Source organism: Rhamphochromis longiceps, linkage group LG17 (genome assembly GCF_057381845.1).
Source record: "Rhamphochromis longiceps isolate RC_006_pf linkage group LG17, R_longiceps_female_GT1.1, whole genome shotgun sequence".
In the NCBI taxonomy this organism is placed as follows: Eukaryota; Metazoa; Chordata; class Actinopteri; order Cichliformes; family Cichlidae; genus Rhamphochromis; species Rhamphochromis longiceps.
The window spans coordinates 42,857,894-42,880,554 of record NC_140573.1 but is presented as its reverse complement, the minus strand read 5'-3'; the positions used below and the strand labels follow the sequence as shown (position 1 = coordinate 42,880,554).

General features: G+C 43.6%; 1 protein-coding gene across 1 annotated transcript in view; it reads right to left on the bottom strand.

The window, feature by feature from the left end:
- Positions 1–22,661, bottom strand: part of LOC146650304 (pleckstrin homology domain-containing family A member 5-like) — a 160,744-nt gene that overhangs the window by 63,978 nt on the left and 74,105 nt on the right. Inside the window, exons 4-7 of the mRNA XM_085386144.1 lie at positions 21,101–21,184; positions 16,579–16,632; positions 8,128–8,302; positions 3,132–3,236 (exon numbers count right to left, since the gene is read on the bottom strand). Coding sequence (XP_085242270.1) covers positions 3,132–3,236; positions 8,128–8,302; positions 16,579–16,632; positions 21,101–21,184 — 418 coding nt within the window. The remainder of the gene's footprint in view (positions 1–3,131; positions 3,237–8,127; positions 8,303–16,578; positions 16,633–21,100; positions 21,185–22,661) is intronic.

Sequence of the window (22,661 nt, the reverse complement as noted above, 5' to 3'; positions counted from 1 at the left end):
CAGAGCTCCGTGGGGCACAACACTTAAAGAAAGTGATAAACACAAGCTGATTCAGGGTGGTGTGTAGCAGTGAGGCGAAGACACATAGCAGGAATACCGTACTCCCATTTACTAACTGTCCATAGTCACTGTAGTGTTTGCTGCAGCAGAGCTGAAAAATTCAACTCATTTTATTTACACAGTGCCAAATGACAACAGTTTCCTCAAGCTGCTTTATTTTATGAGGTAAAGTACCCACAATAACAGAGAGAAAGCTGGGACAACCAAATGACCCCCAATGAACAAGTCCTTAGGCAACAGTAAGAAGGTAAAACTCCCTTATAACAGGAAACAACCTCCGGCAGAACCAGGCTCAGGGAGGGGCGGGGCCTGATCATTCTGGATTTAACAGGAAGCCAAAACAGGAGAAATCTGCTCTCTCTTTCTAGTCCCTGTCAGGACTCTTGCTGCAGCATTTTGGATTAGCTGAAGGCTTTTCAGGGAGTTTTTAGGATAATAATGGATTACAGTCGTCCAGCCTGGAAGTAACAAATGCATGAACTCGTTTTTCAGCGTCACTTTGTGAAAAGATATTTGGAATCTGTGGTCAGCCTCCTTTGGCCAGCTTATTATCCCAGCAGGTTACCTGAACACAGGCAGGGCGTAGGTGCCGACTGCCAGGTTTTAATGGTTGCAGCTTTCCTGGCGGCCTCTTTGTGATCCCCATTTGCCTGTAGAATTCCTAAGTACTTCTAGTTGTTGTCAGTGTTGCCTTCTGGTAGTACAATCACCTCATTTCTGACTACCTTTGCTCTCTTTGCAACCATCCAAATACACTTCTCCGGTCTGAACGATATTCTGATGTCATTGCTGTATATCCTGGTGTTACGTTTCGGTGTGTCAGTGTTTTGTTTTTGCATGACTTATGTATTTCCTGCTTTACTTTGAAAGTCTGTGTTATCTTAGTGTGTTCAGTTTACATTTTCCCTGTCTCGTCAGTTCTAATTTGCCCCAGCTGTGTTTCCCTCCTGTGGTCCATTTCCTGATTGCTCCCTCTATGTATTTAAACCCTGTGTTTCAGTGTGTCATGGTTGCGATCTCCCCCGTGTTGTAAATAGTTTGGTGTTTTGTTGTAAATAAATAGTCTGTTGTAAATAGTTGTGAATGGGTTTGTCAATACTTTCGTCATGGGATATTTTCGTTTTGGGGATTTTGGTGGAGAGCCTTCGTGGTTTTATTTTCCTTATCTTTGTTTTTCTACGTTGCACCCCGGTTGCCTAGGCCGGGGTGTAACATATGGGGGCTCGTCCGGGATTGGTGGAGGGTCCGAAGGAGGGACAGCTTCGGCCTTCTGTCTTCGCTGGAGGGTCCGAGGACCGCTTCAGCCTCCGTCTGTCTTCGCTGGAGGATCCGAGGGACCGCTCCAGCCTTCATCCGCCTTCGCTGGAGGATCCGAGGGACCGCTCCAGCCTTCTGCAGCTGGTGGGCTGCGTGTCCGTGTGTGCAGCTGGTGGGCTGCGTGTCCGTGTGTGCAGCTGGTGGGCTGCGTGTCCGTGTGTGCAGCTGGTGGGCTGCGTGTCTATGTGTGCAGCTAGTGAGCTGCTCGTCTGTCTTCGCTGGAGGATCCGAGGGACCGCTCCAGCCTTCATCCGCCTTCGCTGGAGGGTCCGAGGGACCGCTCCAGCCTTCGTCGTCTGCTGGAGGGTCAGTGGGACCGCTCCAGCCTCCATCAGCTTCGTCTGCCTTCATCCGCCTTCGCTGGGGGGAGGGTCCGTGGGACCGCCCCAGCCTTTGTCGTCGCTGGAGGGTCCGTGGGACCGCTCCAGCCTTCATCCGCCTTCGCTGGAGGGTCCGAGGGACCGCTCCAGCCTTCGTCGTCTGCTGGAGGGTCAGTGGGACCGCTCCAGCCTCCATCAGCTTCGTCTGCCTTCGTTTCAGCCTTCGTTTGTCTGCATCAAACTTTTCACTTGGGGTTACATGTTTGATTTTTGGGTAGGGGGAAATGTTACGTTTCGGTGTGTCAGTGTTTTGTTTTTGCATGACTTATGTATTTCCTGCTTTACTTTGAAAGTCTGTGTTATCTTAGTGTGTTCAGTTTACATTTTCCCTGTCTCGTCAGTTCTAATTTGCCCCAGCTGTGTTTCCCTCCTGTGGTCCATTTCCTGATTGCTCCCTCTATGTATTTAAACCCTGTGTTTCAGTGTGTCATGGTTGCGATCTCCCCCGTGTTGTAAATAGTTTGGTGTTTTGTTGTAAATAAATAGTCTGTTGTAAATAGTTGTGAATGGGTTTGTCAATACTTTCGTCATGGGATATTTTCGTTTTGGGGATTTTGGTGGAGAGCCTTCGTGGTTTTATTTTCCTTATCTTTGTTTTTCTACGTTGCACCCCGGTTGCCTAGGCCGGGGTGTAACACCTGGTGGTGTGGATCACTGAATCAATAGAGGCATCATATGTTATTTCAGTATGCCCTAACTCCATTCTTGGTGGGGCTGTTCTCATATACTCCCCCGTGCCACTGAGCATAATCTTGGATGGTTCAATGGAGAACATCCACTTTATTCTCCTGGCTTCTGTCTCCAGGATCTTCAAGCAGCCAGCTAAGGCTGTGAGTCTTTGTTTGGCACTTTATTAGGCCACAGTTACAGACAGCTGTTGATACTTCTTAGGCAGCCCTTTCTTCATCACGCCTTTCAGCAGTTGCGACAGTTAGCTAACTACTCTGTGCTGCCTTGATCTTAGCCTCTACTCTCCTTCACCATGGACGGTACTGCTCCTTGTGGCTGCTCGTGTTTAAGCACCTCGGGCGACTGTTGTGATTTGGCGCTGTATAAATAAAGTTGAATTGAACTGTAGACAAGGATCTCAGTCATCACTGCTGCCATGCTGTAGATCAGCTAGTTGGTTTTAGTAATGGTCACAGCAACGATTCTCCTTAATACGTACAGACCCATACATGATTACATTTTTATTACATTAGGTAAACTAAGCTGGTCCACTGACTGCTGAAATAGTCAACACAATCATGCAACATTTTGACTGGAAATCACTCAGAGACAACACAAAGTCATCTATATGGTGGCAGTCTGGACACCAGATCCAGTTCCAGAATTCCACAAATTCAACGACGTCCGATAAGCCTTCCTCATTACCTGTTTGTAAAGCCAGCTGCTCCTCACCACTGGGGCATTGGGGTTTCTCTTGATTGAGTTGGACCTCTTGCCAAAGTTGTGGACTTTTCTGGAAGACCTAGAAGGCTGTTTAAAGACGTTGATAGATGATGAATGTAGAGAATTTGGATGCCTAACATGTAACAACAGCTGCATAGAGAAAACATTAGATACATTTAAATGCACACAGTGTTTTAATAACAATTCACCAAAAAAAATTAACCCCGCAGACCTGTACACAGAATTTATAAAATTACGAGCTGGTTACAGTGAAAATCGCCTTCTTGAAAAAGACTAAATTTACAGTTCAGTATTAAATATTACTATAAAATGAACTACATACAAAGTGTGTTTGAATGGCAGAGATGTCATGGCTCAGTGTCTCACTGAGTCTCACAGGCCTGAGCGTGCGCTGGAAGCAGTTTGTAATTCTTACCTTGTTTTAACAGCAGCTCACCACAAACAAGCACAAACAGACATTTTGGACGTTTGACTGTATTTCCAGAAGTTTTACAGCTTTTCCTACTGATAAAATCCTCTTTTATGGCCGTTCACACAACAGAGTGATCAGGAATAAACAATTAAATGACAGAAAAGTGTCACGCTCCCATGTCTCTCTGACTGGCCCACACTGGCTACAGGTTTGGTTTGTGTTTTTCTTTCTCTCTCTCCTCCCCATTGTCTCCTGCCTGCCTGGGCGGAGCTTGTTACTGGGCTCTCACCTTTGGCCCACTCACCTGGGCTGATTGCCACCACCTGCTGCTGATCTGTAGTGATTATGCTGCTGCTATTTAAGGTGAAATCGCTGGCTTAAACTACCCATCGTCTCTGTATATAGATCCCCCGGACCTGTTTGCGGACCCCTAGTGACATTCCTGTGTAGTGATGGTCAAATGAAGCTTTCTGAAGCTTGTATTGAAAAACGGTTCATTACTCGAAGCTTTTCAACACAGTCCTCTCTGGTGACATCTGGTGGCCAAAAATATGAAGCGCAGCTTGAATCCACAAAATAAAACCAACTGCTTCATTATGACTGCTCACTCTACAGAGCGGTGTCCTGTCTGATATTGGGCCGCTGTTGTGTTGCTTTGAACGTGTATTTTTTGGTGGTTAAAAAAATGTGTTTTACTTGTTTAATAAATAGTTTTGACCAGTAAACTCTCCTTGTTCAAACATGCACCATGGTGTGGTCTTTCTTTGCTTGTGTCGTCTTGATGTTGGTAAATACAATAATTGAAAAACACCACATTACATATAATAATGTACAACACATTATGGAGTATGCTTCTGCTGTGAGGTCCCGCCTCCATGCACTTGTGCAATTAATCGCTAGACGGGTATATTTATAAATAATATTATATTAGGGACATTTTCCCAGACATATTTTTGACCTGGGGGTAGAATTGATTGTGAAACGGAAAAGGAAAATGCTTATGAACTTGCAAATTAAAAACATGATGCATTTAAGGTAACCCTTTCTCATTTTTATTTAAGAAGAGAATTTGTTCCACTGTGCGATGGCCAAACCTGTTCCTTTTCGTGGAGATAATTTCTCCTGCATTAAGGAAAATCCCTTCACATGGCCCAGAGGAGGCTGGAGCGCACAGAAACTGGTAGAGATGCAGTTATACAGTCTACCTGGGCCCCACAAACTATCAGCTAAAGAGAATAGATAGATTACATTGCTGCACATTTGGCAGACTAACATTTTCAGATTAATTAAACAATAAAATATATATTTTTACAACATTACATGTAAAGAATCAAGTGGGAGTTTTTCTAAAGTTATTTAATGATATTTATATTATGGAAGCAGATTTTTGACATTTTACCTTTTTCCCGTTGTCAGATAAAATAAACGCACAAAACAAAAGCAAACGGCCAGAACACAAAGCTGGAAAACCCACCCGACTGACCAAAATCAACTCAAAATCCTCCCACACAACAGAACCTCCGAATCAGTGGTTCGCTATCTGTCACCATGAAACACTCCACAAATCCCGTGAATGATTCACTTCCTTATTAACCATTGAATCAGACACTGAAGCAATTAGGCTCTAAATGAAGCTTCGGACGTCACTGATCACGTGACCCTGGCCAAACGAATCAAGCTTCGACACAGAGCTTCTGAAGCACCGGAGCTTCAGCTTCAAGCGGGCCATCACTATTCCTGTGTGTGGCATCGTTAGTGGCCGAAGACGAGCGAGTGTGAGTGGAGGAAAAATGGTGGTGCGTTTCCCTTTCCTCTTCTCCCTGGAGCCCTGGACCCCCACCCAACTCACTACAGATATATATGTATAGCACTCGTGTGTTCCCTTTGTAAATAAATTAGACGTTTTGTCTTTAAGAATTGTGTCTGTGTTTGAGTGCGTTCCATCACCGTGACAAAAAGTTTCTGGTTTTCAATTTCTACTATAGAAATTTCTTTTTTCTTTTATGACAAAATTGAAAAAACAAAAATAAAAGTGGACAGTCTGGTCTATCAGAGCCTTTTCTGTAATTTTTCTTACAGTTTAAGTCCAAAGAGTCATGCAGACAGATTGTTTCTTTGTCACAGCAGCTGCTTCTTCATCATGTAGAAAATCAGTTAAATATGTACCTTTTGACAGAAAGGACAGAAAGGAGAGTTTCACCTCCTTTCCCACTTTGACCTTAAGTGGAGTGGCCCACTTAAGGTCAAAGTGGGCTGATGTAAAATGAGTTTGACACCCCTGATTTAACTTAACAAGAGTCTGGTTGTAAATGAGGCTCTCACACAAAAACAGCAGCCTATGCAACTACATAAAACAACAACTCGGTGCAAAATGCACGATAAGGTCAAATAAGGTCATCCACGAGTACATCAAGAAGATGGCAAGAACTAAATGCTCAGTGAATACCTCAGGCAGCAGAAACCCAAGAAAGACGAGGAACCATCATGGAAGGACAGGCCCCTGCACGGTTTGTACCACCGGCAGATAGAGGAAGGGGCTGATATCCAGAAATCCTACCAGTGGGTGAACAAAGCTGGACTGAAAGACAGCACAGAGGCACTAATCATGGCAGCACAGGAACAAGCTCTGAGCACAGATCCATAGAGGCTGGGGTCCATCACAGCAGGCCAGACCCCAGGCTGTGTAAAGATGCCCCAGAGACAATCCAGCACATAACAGCAGGGTGCAAGATGCTAGCAGGCAAGGCATACATGGAACGCCATAACCAAGTGGCCGGCATAGTGTACAGGAACATCTGTGCCGAGTATAACCTGGAAGTCCCGAGGTCAAAATGGGAGATGCCCCCAAGGGTGGTGGAGAATGACCGAGCTAAGATCCTGTGGGACTTCCAGATACAGACGGACAAAATGGTGGTGGCTAACCAACCGGACATAGTGGTGGTAGACAAACAGAAGAAGACGGCCGTAGTGATCGATGTAGCGGTTCCCAATGACAGCAACATCAGGAAGAAGGAACACGAGAAGCTGGTGAAGTGACCCCCAACTTGGCCATCAAACATCTTGCTCTTTTAGATACAGTCTTTTCCAGTACAACCAGTAAGCTTTGGTGGTGGGGCTACAAGCTACTAGATCAGCCGGGGGTGGCCGACCTACCCCTTTCTTGATCCATCCCCACACTGAGATTATGTCTGCACCAGTAAACATTAGCTGTTCTGGGTCCAGGCACTGAACAGACTATTGATGAGTGACTCAGTCACCCGGTGGATACTTGGGTTAGTCAAGGCATCATTGCTACTGCCAACGTGGCTGTAGCTCAGGAGGTAGACCTATTAGCCAACCTACCAATCGATCCCTGTCTCCTCCAGTCTGCATGCGAAACATCCTTGGGCAAGAAATTAACCACAAGTTGCTGAATGTGTGTGAATGTCAGATAGACTGCACTAAATACAAAGAACATAAAGAAGTGTTTGTGCAAATGTGTAACAATGAGGCAACTTGTGTAAGTTGTGCTTTGAATGCTCAGAGTAGAAGTGTTATATAAGAACCAGTCCATTTTCTATTTACCACCATCCCCTACGGGGAACACGTCAGTCCTGGCATTAGTCAGCCATGGGTACTGTCAGAGCCCTCTGCCCCCATTCAACATACCTCCCTCTACTTGCCATTCAAATAAAATCGAACTCAAATGGAGGGGTTATGATGGGATGGTCCACTTCCACTTCTAGGCTGCAGAAGTTGGGACCTGCAACCATATAGGAACATGAAGGACAACTGGATCTCCTGGAGAGGGCATCCGTTTTTGGTGGTTTTGGGCAAGCCGGTCCTTTGGCTCCCTTAGCCTGGTCAACCAGTGGAGGCTGCTATTGGCAGTTCGAACAGTGAATTTATTACTTCTGGTAATACTGTCAGCTGCCTGCTCCCCCAGGAGTTTAAGGACTCAAAGTGTCAGTTATGTACTTGTTCTGATAACATCTCCTAAAAAGAAACACTCCTAGTAGAAACTATCACAACTGCAAAATAAGACATTTTTTCGATGTTAGGGTTTGTGCAATTCGAGGTAAATTGTGTGAGTAATTTAAATACACTTACAAAGACATATGCTGATGGCTTAGGGTTGGAACATGTAAGACGTGCCTTTTGTAGTCTAACTTCTCTACATCGTGGTTTCAACATGGTGGACACAATGTGTCCCAGTGCACCACTTGTCGTCTTCTTCTTTGTGTTTATGAATTAAAATGTCGTTAAAATCAAAGGAATGAGGCATTTTTATTTAGACTTTCACACATTATTCTTTCTGTTACTCTAACTCATTACAGAATACAGGAAATGACTCAGAGTGGAGATAAAGTCACTTACTGCATCAAAAAAGCAGAAAAAAGACGAGTTACAGCTAAAAGTTTCTGCCTATTTTCTTTTCTTCATCGACAGCACAGGTGACCTCCACTGAAATAACTGATTGAATTTACAGCACAAAGAGCATTTCTGCCTCTGCTGATGAGAGTCAGTGTGGCTCACTCTTGTTATGAGGTTTAGGTAAAGACTAACCCGTGTAGATGAGGTGGAAGTGGTAATGGCAGTAGTGACTGTGGTGGCTGGGCTGCCAGTGAAGGTGCTGTAATCGGAGCCACCTGTGTAGTTTGATGCTTCACTCATGGTACTCATAGGACGCTCCTTCTTGTCACTGCTGCTTCCCTGTTCCGACGAAGACTTGGGAGCCGATCTGCCACAAGGCGAAACACAGAGAGACACAGACGAGGGATTCAGACATTTCACTTTAGAAGAATGTACAATAGAGGGAGTGTCGTGACCCCTACCTACACTTACTATATTTTCAATTCAATTTTATTTGTACAGCGCCAAATGACAACAGTCGTCTCAAGGCGCTATGAAACCCCTGTGACCACTGTTGCAGGTACTGAGCCTTTGAACTATGCTCTACCAGCATGCCGGCCTGGTTACAAAGTATCTGCTGACAAGGTCTCCTACCACATCTGGGTACAGGAGAGGTCCCAGAAGAGGTATTAAGCCAGATTTTAGACATGCAAACCTGCTTAAAGTAGGCCAAGTTATTGCAGAAGCAGCTATTTTAACAAGTTTGCTCCATTCCTAAATTTCATTTCAGCCCAGTTATCCTGACTTTTTATTGTTAATCTCTAGTTTTGTTCCTTGGAGTGGAGAAAGTATCTTCTTTATCACAACTGTCGATGTCCCATTTCTGATACATAGCTAGTTTTTGGCAGGTAGAGGAGAAGGAGACAAAACATTCAAAGGTATTTTTGTGCTTGTGAAGCATAGCTGCCGAAAACAAACTACACAAAACAGCAGACACACAGAGAGAGGAGGCAAAGGGAAAGGAATAAGAAATGTAGAGTTAAGTGACATGCAACAGAGGATAGTAGTGAAAAAGGACAGACAAATATAGAAATCAGTGATTCACACTGACACAACTCCTTATCCCCAACACTATAAAAATCTAAGCCACATAAGAATGGTTGATGACCTTTCCCAGCTAGAAATCACGTTTCCTGCCGATTACAGACAGTTAAGTTTTATTCAAATGAAGTGTGAAGTACTTAGAATACTAGAAGGAATTGTTAGTTAGTTAATTGTTGTTAGTTTAATAGATTCTTAGGTGCAAGTGGTCTTTTCAAGTTGATGAGAGCTTAAGATGACACAAACGTTGCCCGTCAGAAACAATCAGTCTCCACAGGTTGAAGCCAGCCAATCAACTAACAGCACATTTCACCGAGCAGATCCCATCTTCACTCTCTTAATAACACGCTTACTTTGTTGGCACAATTAAACAGAGGAGGAGAACGAAGGAGAGGACGAGTGGCTTGAACGAACACAAGAGGAGAGGGAAAACGAGGGTGATGGAAGCAGAGATAAAGAAGACTGGAGTGTGTGCGTGGGTGTGTTCAACTCACCTCTGTTATTTGCCTCCACATCCACCCAATTTAAACGGCCAACTTAGCCTGTCAAATTGAACCAGCTCAAAGTTTTTTGCTGCAGAACGGTGGAGAGAGTTACTGAGAGGAAAAGAAAGCTCAAGGTCTCCGAGTGCCAAGGTCAACAGAGCATAATAATAATAATAATAATGGATTGCATTTATATAGCGCTTTTCGAGACTCTCAAAGCGCTTTACAATGCCACTATTCATTCACTCTCACATTCACACACTGGTGGAGGCAGCTACAGGTGTAGCCACAGCTGCCCTGGGGCAGACTGACAGAAGCGAGGCTGCCATATCGCGCCATCAGCCCTTCTGGCCAACACCAGTAGGCGGTAGGTGAAGTGTCTTGTCCAAGGACACAACGACTGAGACTGTCCGAGCCGGGGCTCGAACCGGCAACCTTCTGATTACAAGACGAACACCCAACTCTTGAGCCACGATCGCTCTAAGCAAAGCACATCAACCAAACTCTGTTTTCACACATAAGAACAAAGGAAGTCTCCGTGATTCCAGTTGGTATTCTTGCAGATCTGTGTTCTGTGGATTTCTACTGTTGATGCCACACACCACACAGTTTCTACTGGGTCCTGCTCAGTGAGTAGTGCTAGAACACTGCCAGACCCTTAAATAATGCTTAAGTCTCTGAAGACATAACTTTAGGGGTTTAAGCTCTATCCCTCAACACACAACACATCCTTTGCCATCTTTATCTCTCCTGAAAGCAACATTTACTGTCTCATACAAGTCTAACTCATCTTTTTAACTGTTTATATCACCTTATCTATCTATTCTTAATGGAAATACTGCTCATCAGTTACAGTCTGTATCATTTACCATGCAAGTACTGTACTTTTGTCTTGATGCATGCTCAATCATCCAGGTAAGGAAGGGGAGAAACGTTTCCTCATCATCAGGTGACGTCTTCAGTCTCAGCTGACTGCAGGTTTCCAACCTTATAAACAGGACATTTGCACAATGACTGAAACCAGCAGCACTGAAGGAACACTGGGCTGGGAGCTCAGTTTATGATCATTAATATGCAAATTGTCATGACTGTTGATTAATGGCCACGAGTCCCATTCTCAGAGATTTTGGAAATGACTGAATTCAGAGCACTGTAAGATGGTGAGGATGTGGACATGTGGGTGAAAATGTTGTGTACTCACTCAAGCAGAGAAAAACATCCCTGCAAAAGGGTTGAGCTTTGCAGTGACGCCGAGACAAATCCCGCAAGTGTAACCGATCACAGCCACAGAAACAGCAATTCGAAACAACAACATTGCAGATGTGGAAGCAGAGCAGCTACAGACGGAAGTTTCAGCCTGTCTCAGCAATGCAAAGCCCCCAGCATCCAACATCAGCTTGGAGTAATGACAACAACATCATCCTCCTTCCAGCAGACGAGGGCAGGTGCACAGTTTTAACCAGAAATACTATCACGAGAATACTTCTGAGCCCCTGAAACGAGACCCAGGAAGTGGTTACAGGAAGTGGGTGATAGACTGTCTGAAGCAGTTAGAACAGGACAAGGCTGTTAACCGGACCTCATACCACAGGCTGTACCCAGGAGAGTCTACACCAAGTCTGTATGGTTTACCGAAAATACATAAACAGGGAGCACCTTTAAGACCGATCGTCTGCATGATCAACTCGGTCACCTGTAACATCTCCAAGTTTCTGGCTTCGATCCTCAACCCGCTGGTGGGCAGCTCTGAACACCACATCCAGAACACAACAGATTACAGGATGACCACAACCTCAGCAGCAGGACCGCTCTCAGCATCAACCAAGTGTGTTTGAACTGTGTCTCATTCCACCTACTTCACATACAAGGGTCAGTTCTACAGACAGAAACATGGGTGTGCCATGGGCTCCCCAGTTTCAGTTTCAGTTTCGTGGCCAATTTGTACATGGAAGAAGTGGAAAAGAGGGCTTTGCTAAACACCCTGGAACACCACCAAGCCATTGGTTCAGGAATGTGGATGACACCTGGGTGAAAATCAAATCTCAGGACGTACCACATTTCATTAACTCGGTGGACCGACACATCAAATTCACCAGGGAGGATATGAAACGTGGCAGGTTAGCCTTCTTAGACTGTGACTTCAGCCATTCCCCAACTGTGAATGGTACTCGTGGTCATTTATCAATCGTCATGACAGTTTGCAAATTACTGATCATAAAAGTGACCTCACAGCCCATTGTTAATCAGTGCTGCCATTTCAGTCATTACGAAAATGTATGTAAACCTGCAGTCAGCTGTGTGATGAGTGTTCAAAGTCTGACCTGAGTCAGATAATTATCCACACATGATAGCTACTTTGGTTTGTGGCTCATAATCAGCATCAGGAGTTATTTTTTGCACTGCGACACAGCTGAATAACTTATCACTAGACTGTTGTGATGTTTCAAAATCATATCAGTGTTTTGATTTGCCTAAAAGATAATTTAAGGAGAACCAGTGAAAACATTTTTCTTGCTTTTTGGCAAATACTATATTTACATTTACATACATTATAAATTTCTTTTACACAGCATAATATTATGATGTATAGCAAATTATTGTAATTATCATTAGAATGTGATTTCTCATCTATAAACTGTTGCTGAAATGAGTACCAGAAAAAGTCTCAATGTGCCCAAATAGTGTTCATCAGCTCAGTGAGGGATCACGGCCTGTGCTCGAAGCATGCCACTGCAATACTTTGTTGATATGTTGAGATTTATAAGCAATGGCTTAACTTTTAATAAAAAGACCCAGCAAATTAGGTATCTGGAATCAATTACTAATGCATTTGTGTTGGAAAAAGAAAAAACAATGCAATTAAGTCTGTTATGGCCTCTTCTCATAACGATGGAATTGAATTGATATGATCAAGGCAACAGTTCAAACCTGAACAGAACTTAAAACAGAAGCAACAGTAATGAAACCCTACAGGGTGCATGTGTCAGCCAAGCAAAGTCATTATGAAACCATTAAAAAGTTTCCCAGGCTTCCAACTACGAGGTGTCTCAGCAGTCGACACATATAATCAACCCATCCGTGCACAGCTGAAGACAACCTGCTCGACCAAATTTACACAGATAGTCAAGAACTCTTTTTGTACCAAAGGCAGGGCTGTGACATTACTGCTTGAGTATAATATTAAACTGCTTGGTGGAAGCTCACAAGAAGCTCATCTGGGGGCAGGTTATAATACTCCAAACCTGACTAGCACTCAGAGGTTTAGGCAAAGACGTGATACGTGGACGAGCCAACACAGGATGAATTTGCAAGAATTTTCAGGAGGATGAAGCTCCTTAATCTGAAGCTCTTCTATCCTTTTATAACATGGTAGTTACCAAACAAACAAAAAACAGACATAATGTACTAAATGCACTATTTCAGTAGAAAACTGCACCACGTATAACAGGCAGGTAACAGGTTCACTATATCACAAACTGAGTTTCCTCAACTTCAGCAACAAGAGCGTGTGCGTTTCCACAGACTCACAATCCACACAATCACTGAAAGCAAGTAAGAGTTTTACAATGTATTAAATATACTCAACAAAAATATAAACGCAACACCTTTGTTACTGCTCCCATTCCCCATGGGATGGACGTAGAGACCTAAAATTCATTCCAGATACACAATATAACCATCCCTCCCAAACAGTGGTCACAAATCAGTCCAAATGTGTGGTAGTGGGCACATCTGCTATATTGAGATAATCCATCCCACCTCACAGGTGTGCCACATCAGGATGCTGATCTGACATCATGAGTAGTGCACAGGTGTACCTCAGACTGCCCACAACAAAAGGCCACCCTGGAATGTGCAGTTTTGTCTCACAGCAAAATGCCACAGATGCCACAAGCAATGAGGACGCGTGCAATTGGCATGCTGACAGCAGGAATGTCAACCAGATCTGTCGCCCGTGCATTGAATGTTCATTTCTCAACCATAAGCCGTCTCCACAGGCGTTTCAGAGAATATGGCAGCACATCCAACCGGCCTCACAACCGCAGACCTCGTGTAACCACACCAGCCCAGGACCTCCACATCCAGCAGGTTCACCTCCAAGATCGTCTGAGACCAGCCACCCAGACAGCTGCTGGAACAATTGGTTTGCACAACCAAACAATTTCTGCACAAACTGTCAGAAACCGTCTCAGGGACGCTCAACTGCATGCCCGTCGTCCTCATCGGGGTCTTGACCTGACTCCAGCTCGTCGCCGTAACAGACTTGTGTGGGCAAATGCTCACATTCGATGGCGTCTGGCACGTTGGAGAGGTGTGCGCTTCACGGATGAATCATGGTTCACATTGTTCAGGGCAGATGGCAGCTGAGAATGTCCCAGTTCTTGCATGGCCAGCATACTCACCGGACATGTCACCCATTGAGCATGTTCGGGATGTGCTTGACCGGCGTATACGACAGCGTGTACCAGTTCCCACGAATATCCAACAACCTCGCACAGCCATTGAAGTGGAGTGGACCAACATTCCACAGGCCACAATTGACAATCTGATAGACTCCATGCGACGATGTGTTGCACTGCATGAGGCAAATGGTGGTCACACCAGATACTGACCGGTTCTGGGTCCCCAGACCCCCAATGGCGCAAAAAACTGCACATTCCAGGGTGGCCTTTTGTTGTGGGCAGTCTGAGGTACACCTGTGCACTACTCATGATGTCAGATCAGCATCCTGATGTGGCACACCTGTGAGGTGGGATGGATTATCTCAATATAGCAGATGTGCCCACTACCACACATTTGGACTGATTTGTGACCACTGTTTGGGAGGGATGGTTATATTGTGTATCTGGAATGAATTTTAGGTCTCTACGTCCATCCCATGGGGAATGGGAGCAGTAACAAAGGTGTTGCGTTTATATTTTTGTTCAGTGTATTATACAGCATTATTTCAACTTTAACTTTCTCAGCTGTAGGAGACACAAATCATAACAAATATGAATCGTGTGTGTTAGCACAAGGTTAATATCTGCATGAGGCAGAAACAGGAGAAAACGATTTCTCAGGGGATTTAAAGAAGCTGGAGAGAAAAACAAAGCCAGGTGATGGACATGCATCGGTGTGGGTTACTCTTTCTGAGAGCAGTGCAAAGAGCCAGTCAACATAAATGTAAAGACATTACTTTTTGTGTCAGCATAGTTGACTTTAACCAGTTAGATTGCCCTAAATTTAAAGACCAAAGAAGAACGATTAACTGCTGTGTTATTGGGAAGATTAACAAGGTCGCAGAGCTTTGTGCTTTCTCATTGGCTGCTTTGACAACCTGCTGACTCTGGTTTCAACGCGACCTGTCCTGCTCCATTTTGCCCGGCAATTTGTTTGTATGAAGAATTTTTTAAAGTCTCTTATGGGCACACGTTTGACAAATCCTTATCTTTTGTGTCTTTTTTAAATCTTTTTTCCTTGTAAATCCAAAACTTTATGCTGTTTCTTTGTTAGGACGAAGGTACGAATGTCTGACAGTTGGTCAGAACTACAGCCAATTATCCAGCACAGAAGGCAGACTGTGGCACACTTTGAAGGATGTGCACACTGTACACAGATGAAAGTGACTTATAATAACTACACAGTATTAAGCATTAGTAAGGCATTAGTCAGTGTTAGTCCTCCATAGTACATCATTTACAAACATGAATATAAATGCTTTAGTCTTGATTATAAGCCCACATATAACATGTTTAATGACAAAATTGTTAGTCTGTCATTATAATTTTTAAATGTATTTATATAATATAAATATTATCTATATATTATATCAAAATCTTTTTTTTTTATATTTTATGTAAGTTTTAACAATTTCTAAAAGTATTCCATCAAGTAAAAGTTATTAGGACCTGTTTATCATTTAAAAAGTCAAAGTAAATGATGAACAGTGTATTTAAATGTATACAGATTATGAAATGAGATACTTATAAATGTGTTAATGCTTATTTCTCACAAAGTTACAAAGCTTTGACCAATGAAAGGTCTGCAGGACACTGAGATGCAAATAAGTCTCAGCTTGCAAAAAGAGATACATAACCTACAAATACTTATTACAAGATTTCTGATGTGCAGATTGCAATAAAGGATGCAACATAAGATAGTTACGCAGGAGGAGCTGCTCGTAGCAGCCGGAGCCACGGGGCAACTGGTTTGTGATTGGGACTAACCCTCGTTTCTTTTACCTGCCATGATCCCTGGGAGCTGCCAGACCACAGGCTTAGAGCACTTCAATACATAAAGGGCTCCACCACTTCCTGCGGGGGGGCATTTTCTTTATTTAAACGAGCTTTTGTATTTAACTCAGTATTTGAATTCAGAGTCTAGTGTTTTTTGATTTTCTTCTTTGGTGTTTAGTTGACTAACAAACTGGATTGTACTGGTTGTGACTGTGTTGAGTCATAGTGGTCTGATCAGCCATTATATAAGCCCTTGTTGGTTTGTCGAGTCCACATTTTGTTTGCCTGAGTTCAGTCCTCAGTGCTCGACATTTATCCTTTTTGTAAATATCACTCTTTGGGTTAAATAAAACCCTCTTTTAATATTTATGGGACTCCTCCTGCTTTTCACCTCGGTCCATCACACAAACCACGAAATAACCCATGAAGAAGGTTACCCCAAACAATCGTGCTTCACTAACAAAGAATCCATCATGTTAAGAGCTTAGGATGTATTTAGTTCCTAAAGCTTGGCTGTCCTCTGGTGTAGTCAGTCAGCTAGTGTTAGCGTTAATGTTAACACTAACAAATATAAGCTAGCATCAAAGTAAAGAAAGCTACAATTCATAAAATCCAAATTCAGTTTATTACAACAAAAAATGATACATTAACTACTGAATTTTGCTCCTGTGAAATAAAATGATTTGCTGGTGATTTACACGCATAGTTCACTGTACAACAGGAACCTGCTGAGCATAGCCTAAGCTGTTATTGAGCGTTTAACATGTGCTCTGAAGTAGCAGCAAAAGGTTTTAAAGCAACAAGGCTGAAAGAGAAGCTGAAGCCAAAGCAGCTCGTCCACTGACATGAGGGCTCATTACCTGGTGACAGCCTCTACAGGTTTCTCAGGGTGGACAAACTTTCCACAATTCACACTACAAACAGAACAGGAAGGGAGACAGAATCACATTAAATCAAAGCGGTAACTCAACAATGAAACCCAATTATGCAATATTTAATAGTTATAGTCAAATAAACCAACAAATAAAAGATGTTTGTTCTCCAGAACATCAGATTTGACTTTGATCAGTCCCACAATCATTCAGAGCCTCCTGTTAGCCCCACACACCCTGATTCTTTCAGATTCTCATCATGCCTTTTATATCGTTTGTACAATGAAACAAGTGAATAGTTGCGGACAGACAGAGGAACTAAAAAGACAAATGTGTCAAACACGGTCAGAGCTTAAAAACTCATCTAAACTCGTTAGGATGATGAAAATGTGAAACTATTAGCAAAACATCAGAGAAAGATGTGAGCTGAACGTGACAGGACGGGCGAAAACTTGAAGCACCGATAAAAGCAAGAGCTGCAGAGGTGTGTGGTACATCCGAATGAGAATGATTATGTTGCCATAGATTAGCATCAGTAATGAAAAAAAGGGAGGAGCAGCCTCTCTGATAAGGGGCACAGATGGAGGCGGGGCAGAGGAAGTGACCTTCGTAACAGAGAATTAAAAAAGGGGAGACAGAAAGAGAGAACGGGACTCAGACCAGATCGACCCTGATGACCATGCTTCCCTTGGAGGCGCGCTGTACACCGTGTGGTATGAAGGCTCTCGCTACCAGCTGCCCTGACTGCTACATATATCACTTTGGAGCATCTTTTGTTGGAGGGATGACAGAGCCAGGAGCTGCTTTCTCTGAGTTGTGGTTGAATGCCAGGGTGATCTGGACTTTAACTGCTGCAGGTACCCTGACTGCACCTGAAACCACAGCATGCAGGAGACGGATAGACCATGTGTATTACTGGGCCACGGATTCCTGTTTCCAAGGAGATGGAGCGGACATGCAGCAGCATTGAAGACCAGGGATGGAGGACAAGGTCAGGGAAATGCCACCACCCTGGGACTATGCTAAGACCCCCTGCAGCAACGCGGGACGAGCTGGGGGACATGGCACCGAGTCTGAGCTCATGCTCCTCTAACATCATAGATGTCTCGATTTTGTGTCTGGAGACGTGATTCAACTTTGACCTTTCATAGGGATGGCAAAGTTTAAACTCCGTTTTAAAATCAAGTATGTGGGGAAAAGAATGACAGGGTGTGGCTGCACATCACATGACTTTACTTAAGGAACGTTATTGGATGTCTAGACAGTGAGAGAAGAGGCGGGTGGAGCCTAAGCACTTGGCAGAGACATTATTGGTCAACACGTTCTCACTCCCAAAGCGTAACATTTCATGCTAGATGACAAATCGTCAATATATTACGCTCGGGGCACCCAACACGCCCTAGATTACGAGATCAGAAAAATTAGGAAACATGAGAATCGTTTGGAACGGATCTACATGTTTCCAGCTTCTTGCAGCTTTTCCCAACTGTGAGCAGATTTATAGTCCTGCTGTATTCCCGAAGGATCGAATTTTCAGGGAATCCTGCCTTCTTGTTAGATTATTTTCCTCAGCACGGGACACAGAGATGAAGGTGACGGTGGCCAGGGCGTGCTCAGTCTCTACTCCAACCTCTCTCCTCCCCGAGATGAGATCGAAGTCAGCGTTAGAGTAGGTTAATTAGTTATTTTGTGACTGTTATTATCATTTGAGTATTAACCCATTTTAGAGTAAATAGCTCTTATAGTTCAACCCTTTAAATTTAACAGAGCCCTGAGGCCCCTAAAATTAACCCTGGTACAACAAGTGCACCAATCTAGAGGGCTGTCATGAATGTGGCTTATAGAGGCTGGGCCTGCAAAGGTGAAGTGGGAACAGAAGTGGGAGACTCCCTCACTCATGTAGGCTCCATCTGAACTCTGCATTGCCTTCTGGGTCATACTCACAGGATCAGAGTTTTTAAAGAGAGAGCTGGCCTAGACTTCCTGTATTGTGGTCCTGGGCTCTGCTGATGGAAAGAAGAGTCATGATGGGGACATGTGCTTGCAAACAGTTTTTAAGGAGGGAGATTAAAAAGAGAAGACACTGAACACCAAACTGAAACCAGGAAATCATTTGGAAATATTAAAGAAACAAAGTGTTTGTCAGCCTGGCTACAGAGCTGAAGAGAAACCTGGGGTTGTTCTTATTGTCTTCAATCAGTGATGAATAGTAAGATGTTCTGGCTTTGTGGAGGGCTTTCTTATAAAGCAGCAAACTATTTCTCCAGGCTAAATGATGATCCTCTAAATTTGTGACACGCCATTTCCTCTCCAGATTACGAGTCATCTGCTTTAGGCTACGTGTTTGAGAATTATACCACGGAGTCAGGTACTTCTGATTAGAGACCTTAGTTTTCACAGGAGCTACAGTATCCAGAGTCGTACGTAGTGAGGAGGTGAAATTATTAACAAGATGATCGACCTCTGTTGGAGTAGCGTTCAGGTAGCTGCTCTGCTCTGTGTTGGTACAGGGCATTGAAGATGATAACAGTGGGTGGATTATATTCTTAAACTTAGTTACAGCGCTTTCAGAAAGACATCTACTGTGATAAAGTCTACTCTCCACTGCTGTGTAATCAATTATTGTAAATGTAAATGTTATCAGGAAATGATCAGACAGCAGAGGGTTTTCAGGAAACACTGTTAAATGTTCAGTTTCTATGCCATATGTTAAAACAAGATCTAGAGTGTGATTAAAGTGGTGGGTGGGTTCTTTTACATTTTGACAGAAGCCGATTGAGTCTAATAACAGATTAAATGCCATGTTGAGGCTGTCATTCTTAGCATCTACATGGATGTTAAAATCACCCACAATAATTATTTTATATGAGCTGAGAATCAGATAAAAAGTCTGAGAAATCAGAGAGAAACTCTGTGTAAGGCCCAGGTGGACCATAGATGAGAACAAGACTGGTTTCTGAGTTTTACAGCTGGGGTGGACGAGGCTGAGCATCAGGCTTTCAAATGAATTAAAAGTCTGTCTGGGTCTTTGGTTGATTAAGAAGTTGCACTTTTCTGTTGCGCTGTTGTGTCTGGTCACTTTGCACAACTGCACTTCATGTGTTGATTGTTGTACGTAGCACGGCGGTGTTGGAGGAACGCTGTCTCACTTCACTGTGTGCTGCACAGCCTGGGAATGACTTGGAGAGGAAAATTGCTGCCTCAGCTTTTATTCTTGGTGAACTTGCTCCTCCACCTCTATACACTCACACATACATGTGTGACACATGCACACTCACACATACATGTGTGACACATGCACACTCACACATACATGTGTGACACATGCACACTCACACATACATGTGTGACACATGCACACATTCCTACTCTTTACACATCCTGTACTTTGTGTGTCTCAGCAATCAATTAAACTGCACTTCCAAAAAACTTCCATTACAGAGGTTACATTTTCTCATTCATCACACTGACTGATTTATGCTTGATTATATTTGATTAGAATTATTCATGATGAACTTTGCTGTTGTCAAGGAGCTCATCTCGGCCCGAGAGCCAAACTAAGCATCCAACCTTTTATGGCTGTGGCAGCACAGAGTGTTTGGCAAAGTGCACCAAAGGAACATTAGATCCACAAAAGCCAGGAGTCATAATTGTACAGGTCACATCAGCAAACTTACTTGGACTGAACTTAAAAGGAGGAATATTTCACTTTCATCATCATCATCATCATCATCATCAGTGCGGAACAAGGTGAAAGTCTCATTAGCAGTTTAACACCTTTCGTTCCCTCTTACTTTCTCACCTCCGCTGTTTTCAGCGGAGGTGAGTTTTCAGTTTAAAAATACACATTCTGTGCACCTAATTAACATAATTTTACATCACACACACACACACACACACACACACACACACACACACACACACACACTTAACTGCTACCTTGACTCAGGAGATAATTGGGAAGGAAGAAGAAGAGAGTGAGAAAAGGAGCGAGAGAGATCCTGCCAAAGTGAACTTAGAAGTAACGTGTGTGTGTGTGTGTGTGTGTGTGTGTGTGTCAGCTGCACAAGAACAGAGAAAAAAGCTCCATCCCTAAATTTAATTTCAGCTCAGTTATCCTGATTTTTTTTATTGTTAATCTCTAGTTTTGTTCCTTGGAGAGGAGAAAGTCACTTCTTTATTACGACTGTCTATGTTGCTATTTTATGATTCTGAAGCAAAGCTGGCAAAAACAAACAATTGCACACACACAGGCAACAGCAAAGGAAATCAGACATGTGGATCTAAGTGACGTGCAACAGTCAAACCTTGTAAACACGGAGGGCTGGAAACTGGAGAGAAATCAGTGATTCATGCATTTGAGAAGTGTGAGAAGTGTGAGAATCGGTCACATCTGCACATCTATAACAGCTGCACCCGTTCCTAACAGTTTCCTTTGACCTTTGAAATCAGCACAGAAATCAGTCGCATTTAATGCTGCGTGTACATGTGACAGTGCAGAGAAACTTACTGTTCATTAACCACAAAGATGCAGTTGTCTTGTGAGGGGAACCCAGACACCGGGTGCTTACAGGTCACCTTTCGCTCATTGTGGCTGCAGAGAGAGAAAAGGAAAGACAGGAAAACAAAGTGTGAGTGAATTCATAGAAAATGATTTCGATCTAAACCTTCAGAGAGTGGTGACCTGTCCACGGGTACCCTGACCTACCCATCACAGCAAGGAGAGGCTTTAAATCTAATGTGACTTAAAGACATGCAGTCACAAATCAAACTTATCAGCCATCGTTTTATTGATGTATCAGGAGAAAAGGAAAACAGTTCTCTGCAGACACTGACATGCAGAACAACAGCACCACACTTATTTACACATCTGGAACAGTGTGTGGTGCTAAACATCAGCATGATGTCTCGATGCATGCTCCGTCATGCAGGTACGTAGATCCCAAAGGTTGGTTCGGTTCATCTGGACGTTCTCAGTGGGAGAACCGTTCCACCATCATCATCACCAGGTGACTTCTTCAGTCTCAGCTGACTGCAGGTGCCCAACATTATAAACAGGACATTTGCACAATGCTACCTTCTTTGATCAAATGCAAATTGTCATGACTAGTAAACAACAACCAGTGATCAGAGCTGTATCAGAAAATACAAAATGAGATGATAATTATCATCCTGTCGCTGCTGCAGTTATGTTGACCTTGCAACAACCAGTTATTTAAGATAAGTTACTTTAACGTCTTAGTTGTAATTTCTGAGTGATGTTAAGACATTAAAAGTGTCTTCATGGCAAAGTTATTTGAACCATTTATTTAAGTGCCTAAACTCACATTTTGTAGCATTTCCCCTGGAGACCAGTAAAGTATTCTGATTCTGATTTAAGATTCATTTCTGCTGGAAGCACCATCAGGTTAAAGTGAACTTTGTTCTTTGTAAGACCCTTCAGTTAGTGAAGAATCTAAAACACTCTTAGTTTACTTGCAGAGAGTTGCTACAGCTGCAGCTTGGTGTCACTGCCAGCTACCAGCGTGGAGTCCTGCTGTGGAGCTTCATCACTTAGCTGACAGGTCTGGTCAGCACCACAGAAGATAAGTGAGCATGAGCACAGTGTGTGTAACTGACAGGTCATTTGAAATAGTTCATATACAGAGGACATCTTACTAACATGGTTAGAACTCGCCACTTTGGATTGTGGGCACTACAGTCGACAGTGCAGGAGCAGCAGCTGGAGAGCGTCGTGGTAATACTACACACATGCTAACCAAGCCTACCTCAGACATCAGCGAGAGACAAAAACGAAGCCGTCAGGTGCCGAGGAAACAGGACACACTGATGAGAAGGCTACTGGAACAAGACGGCATCAGTGGGCAAGAGAAACAGGGCGCTGCTGGGATGCTACAACGCAGGTCACCCAGTGGGAGGGGTTACGTGGACAGGATGAGGGACCTCTCGAATCTTCGATACCCAGGATCCAGACTGACGGTGAAACATCTAGTGGTGCAGTGTTTCCACACAGGAAGAAGGAACTGCTCTAACGGCGAGAGACTGACGAGGTACAACACGAATGCTACGGA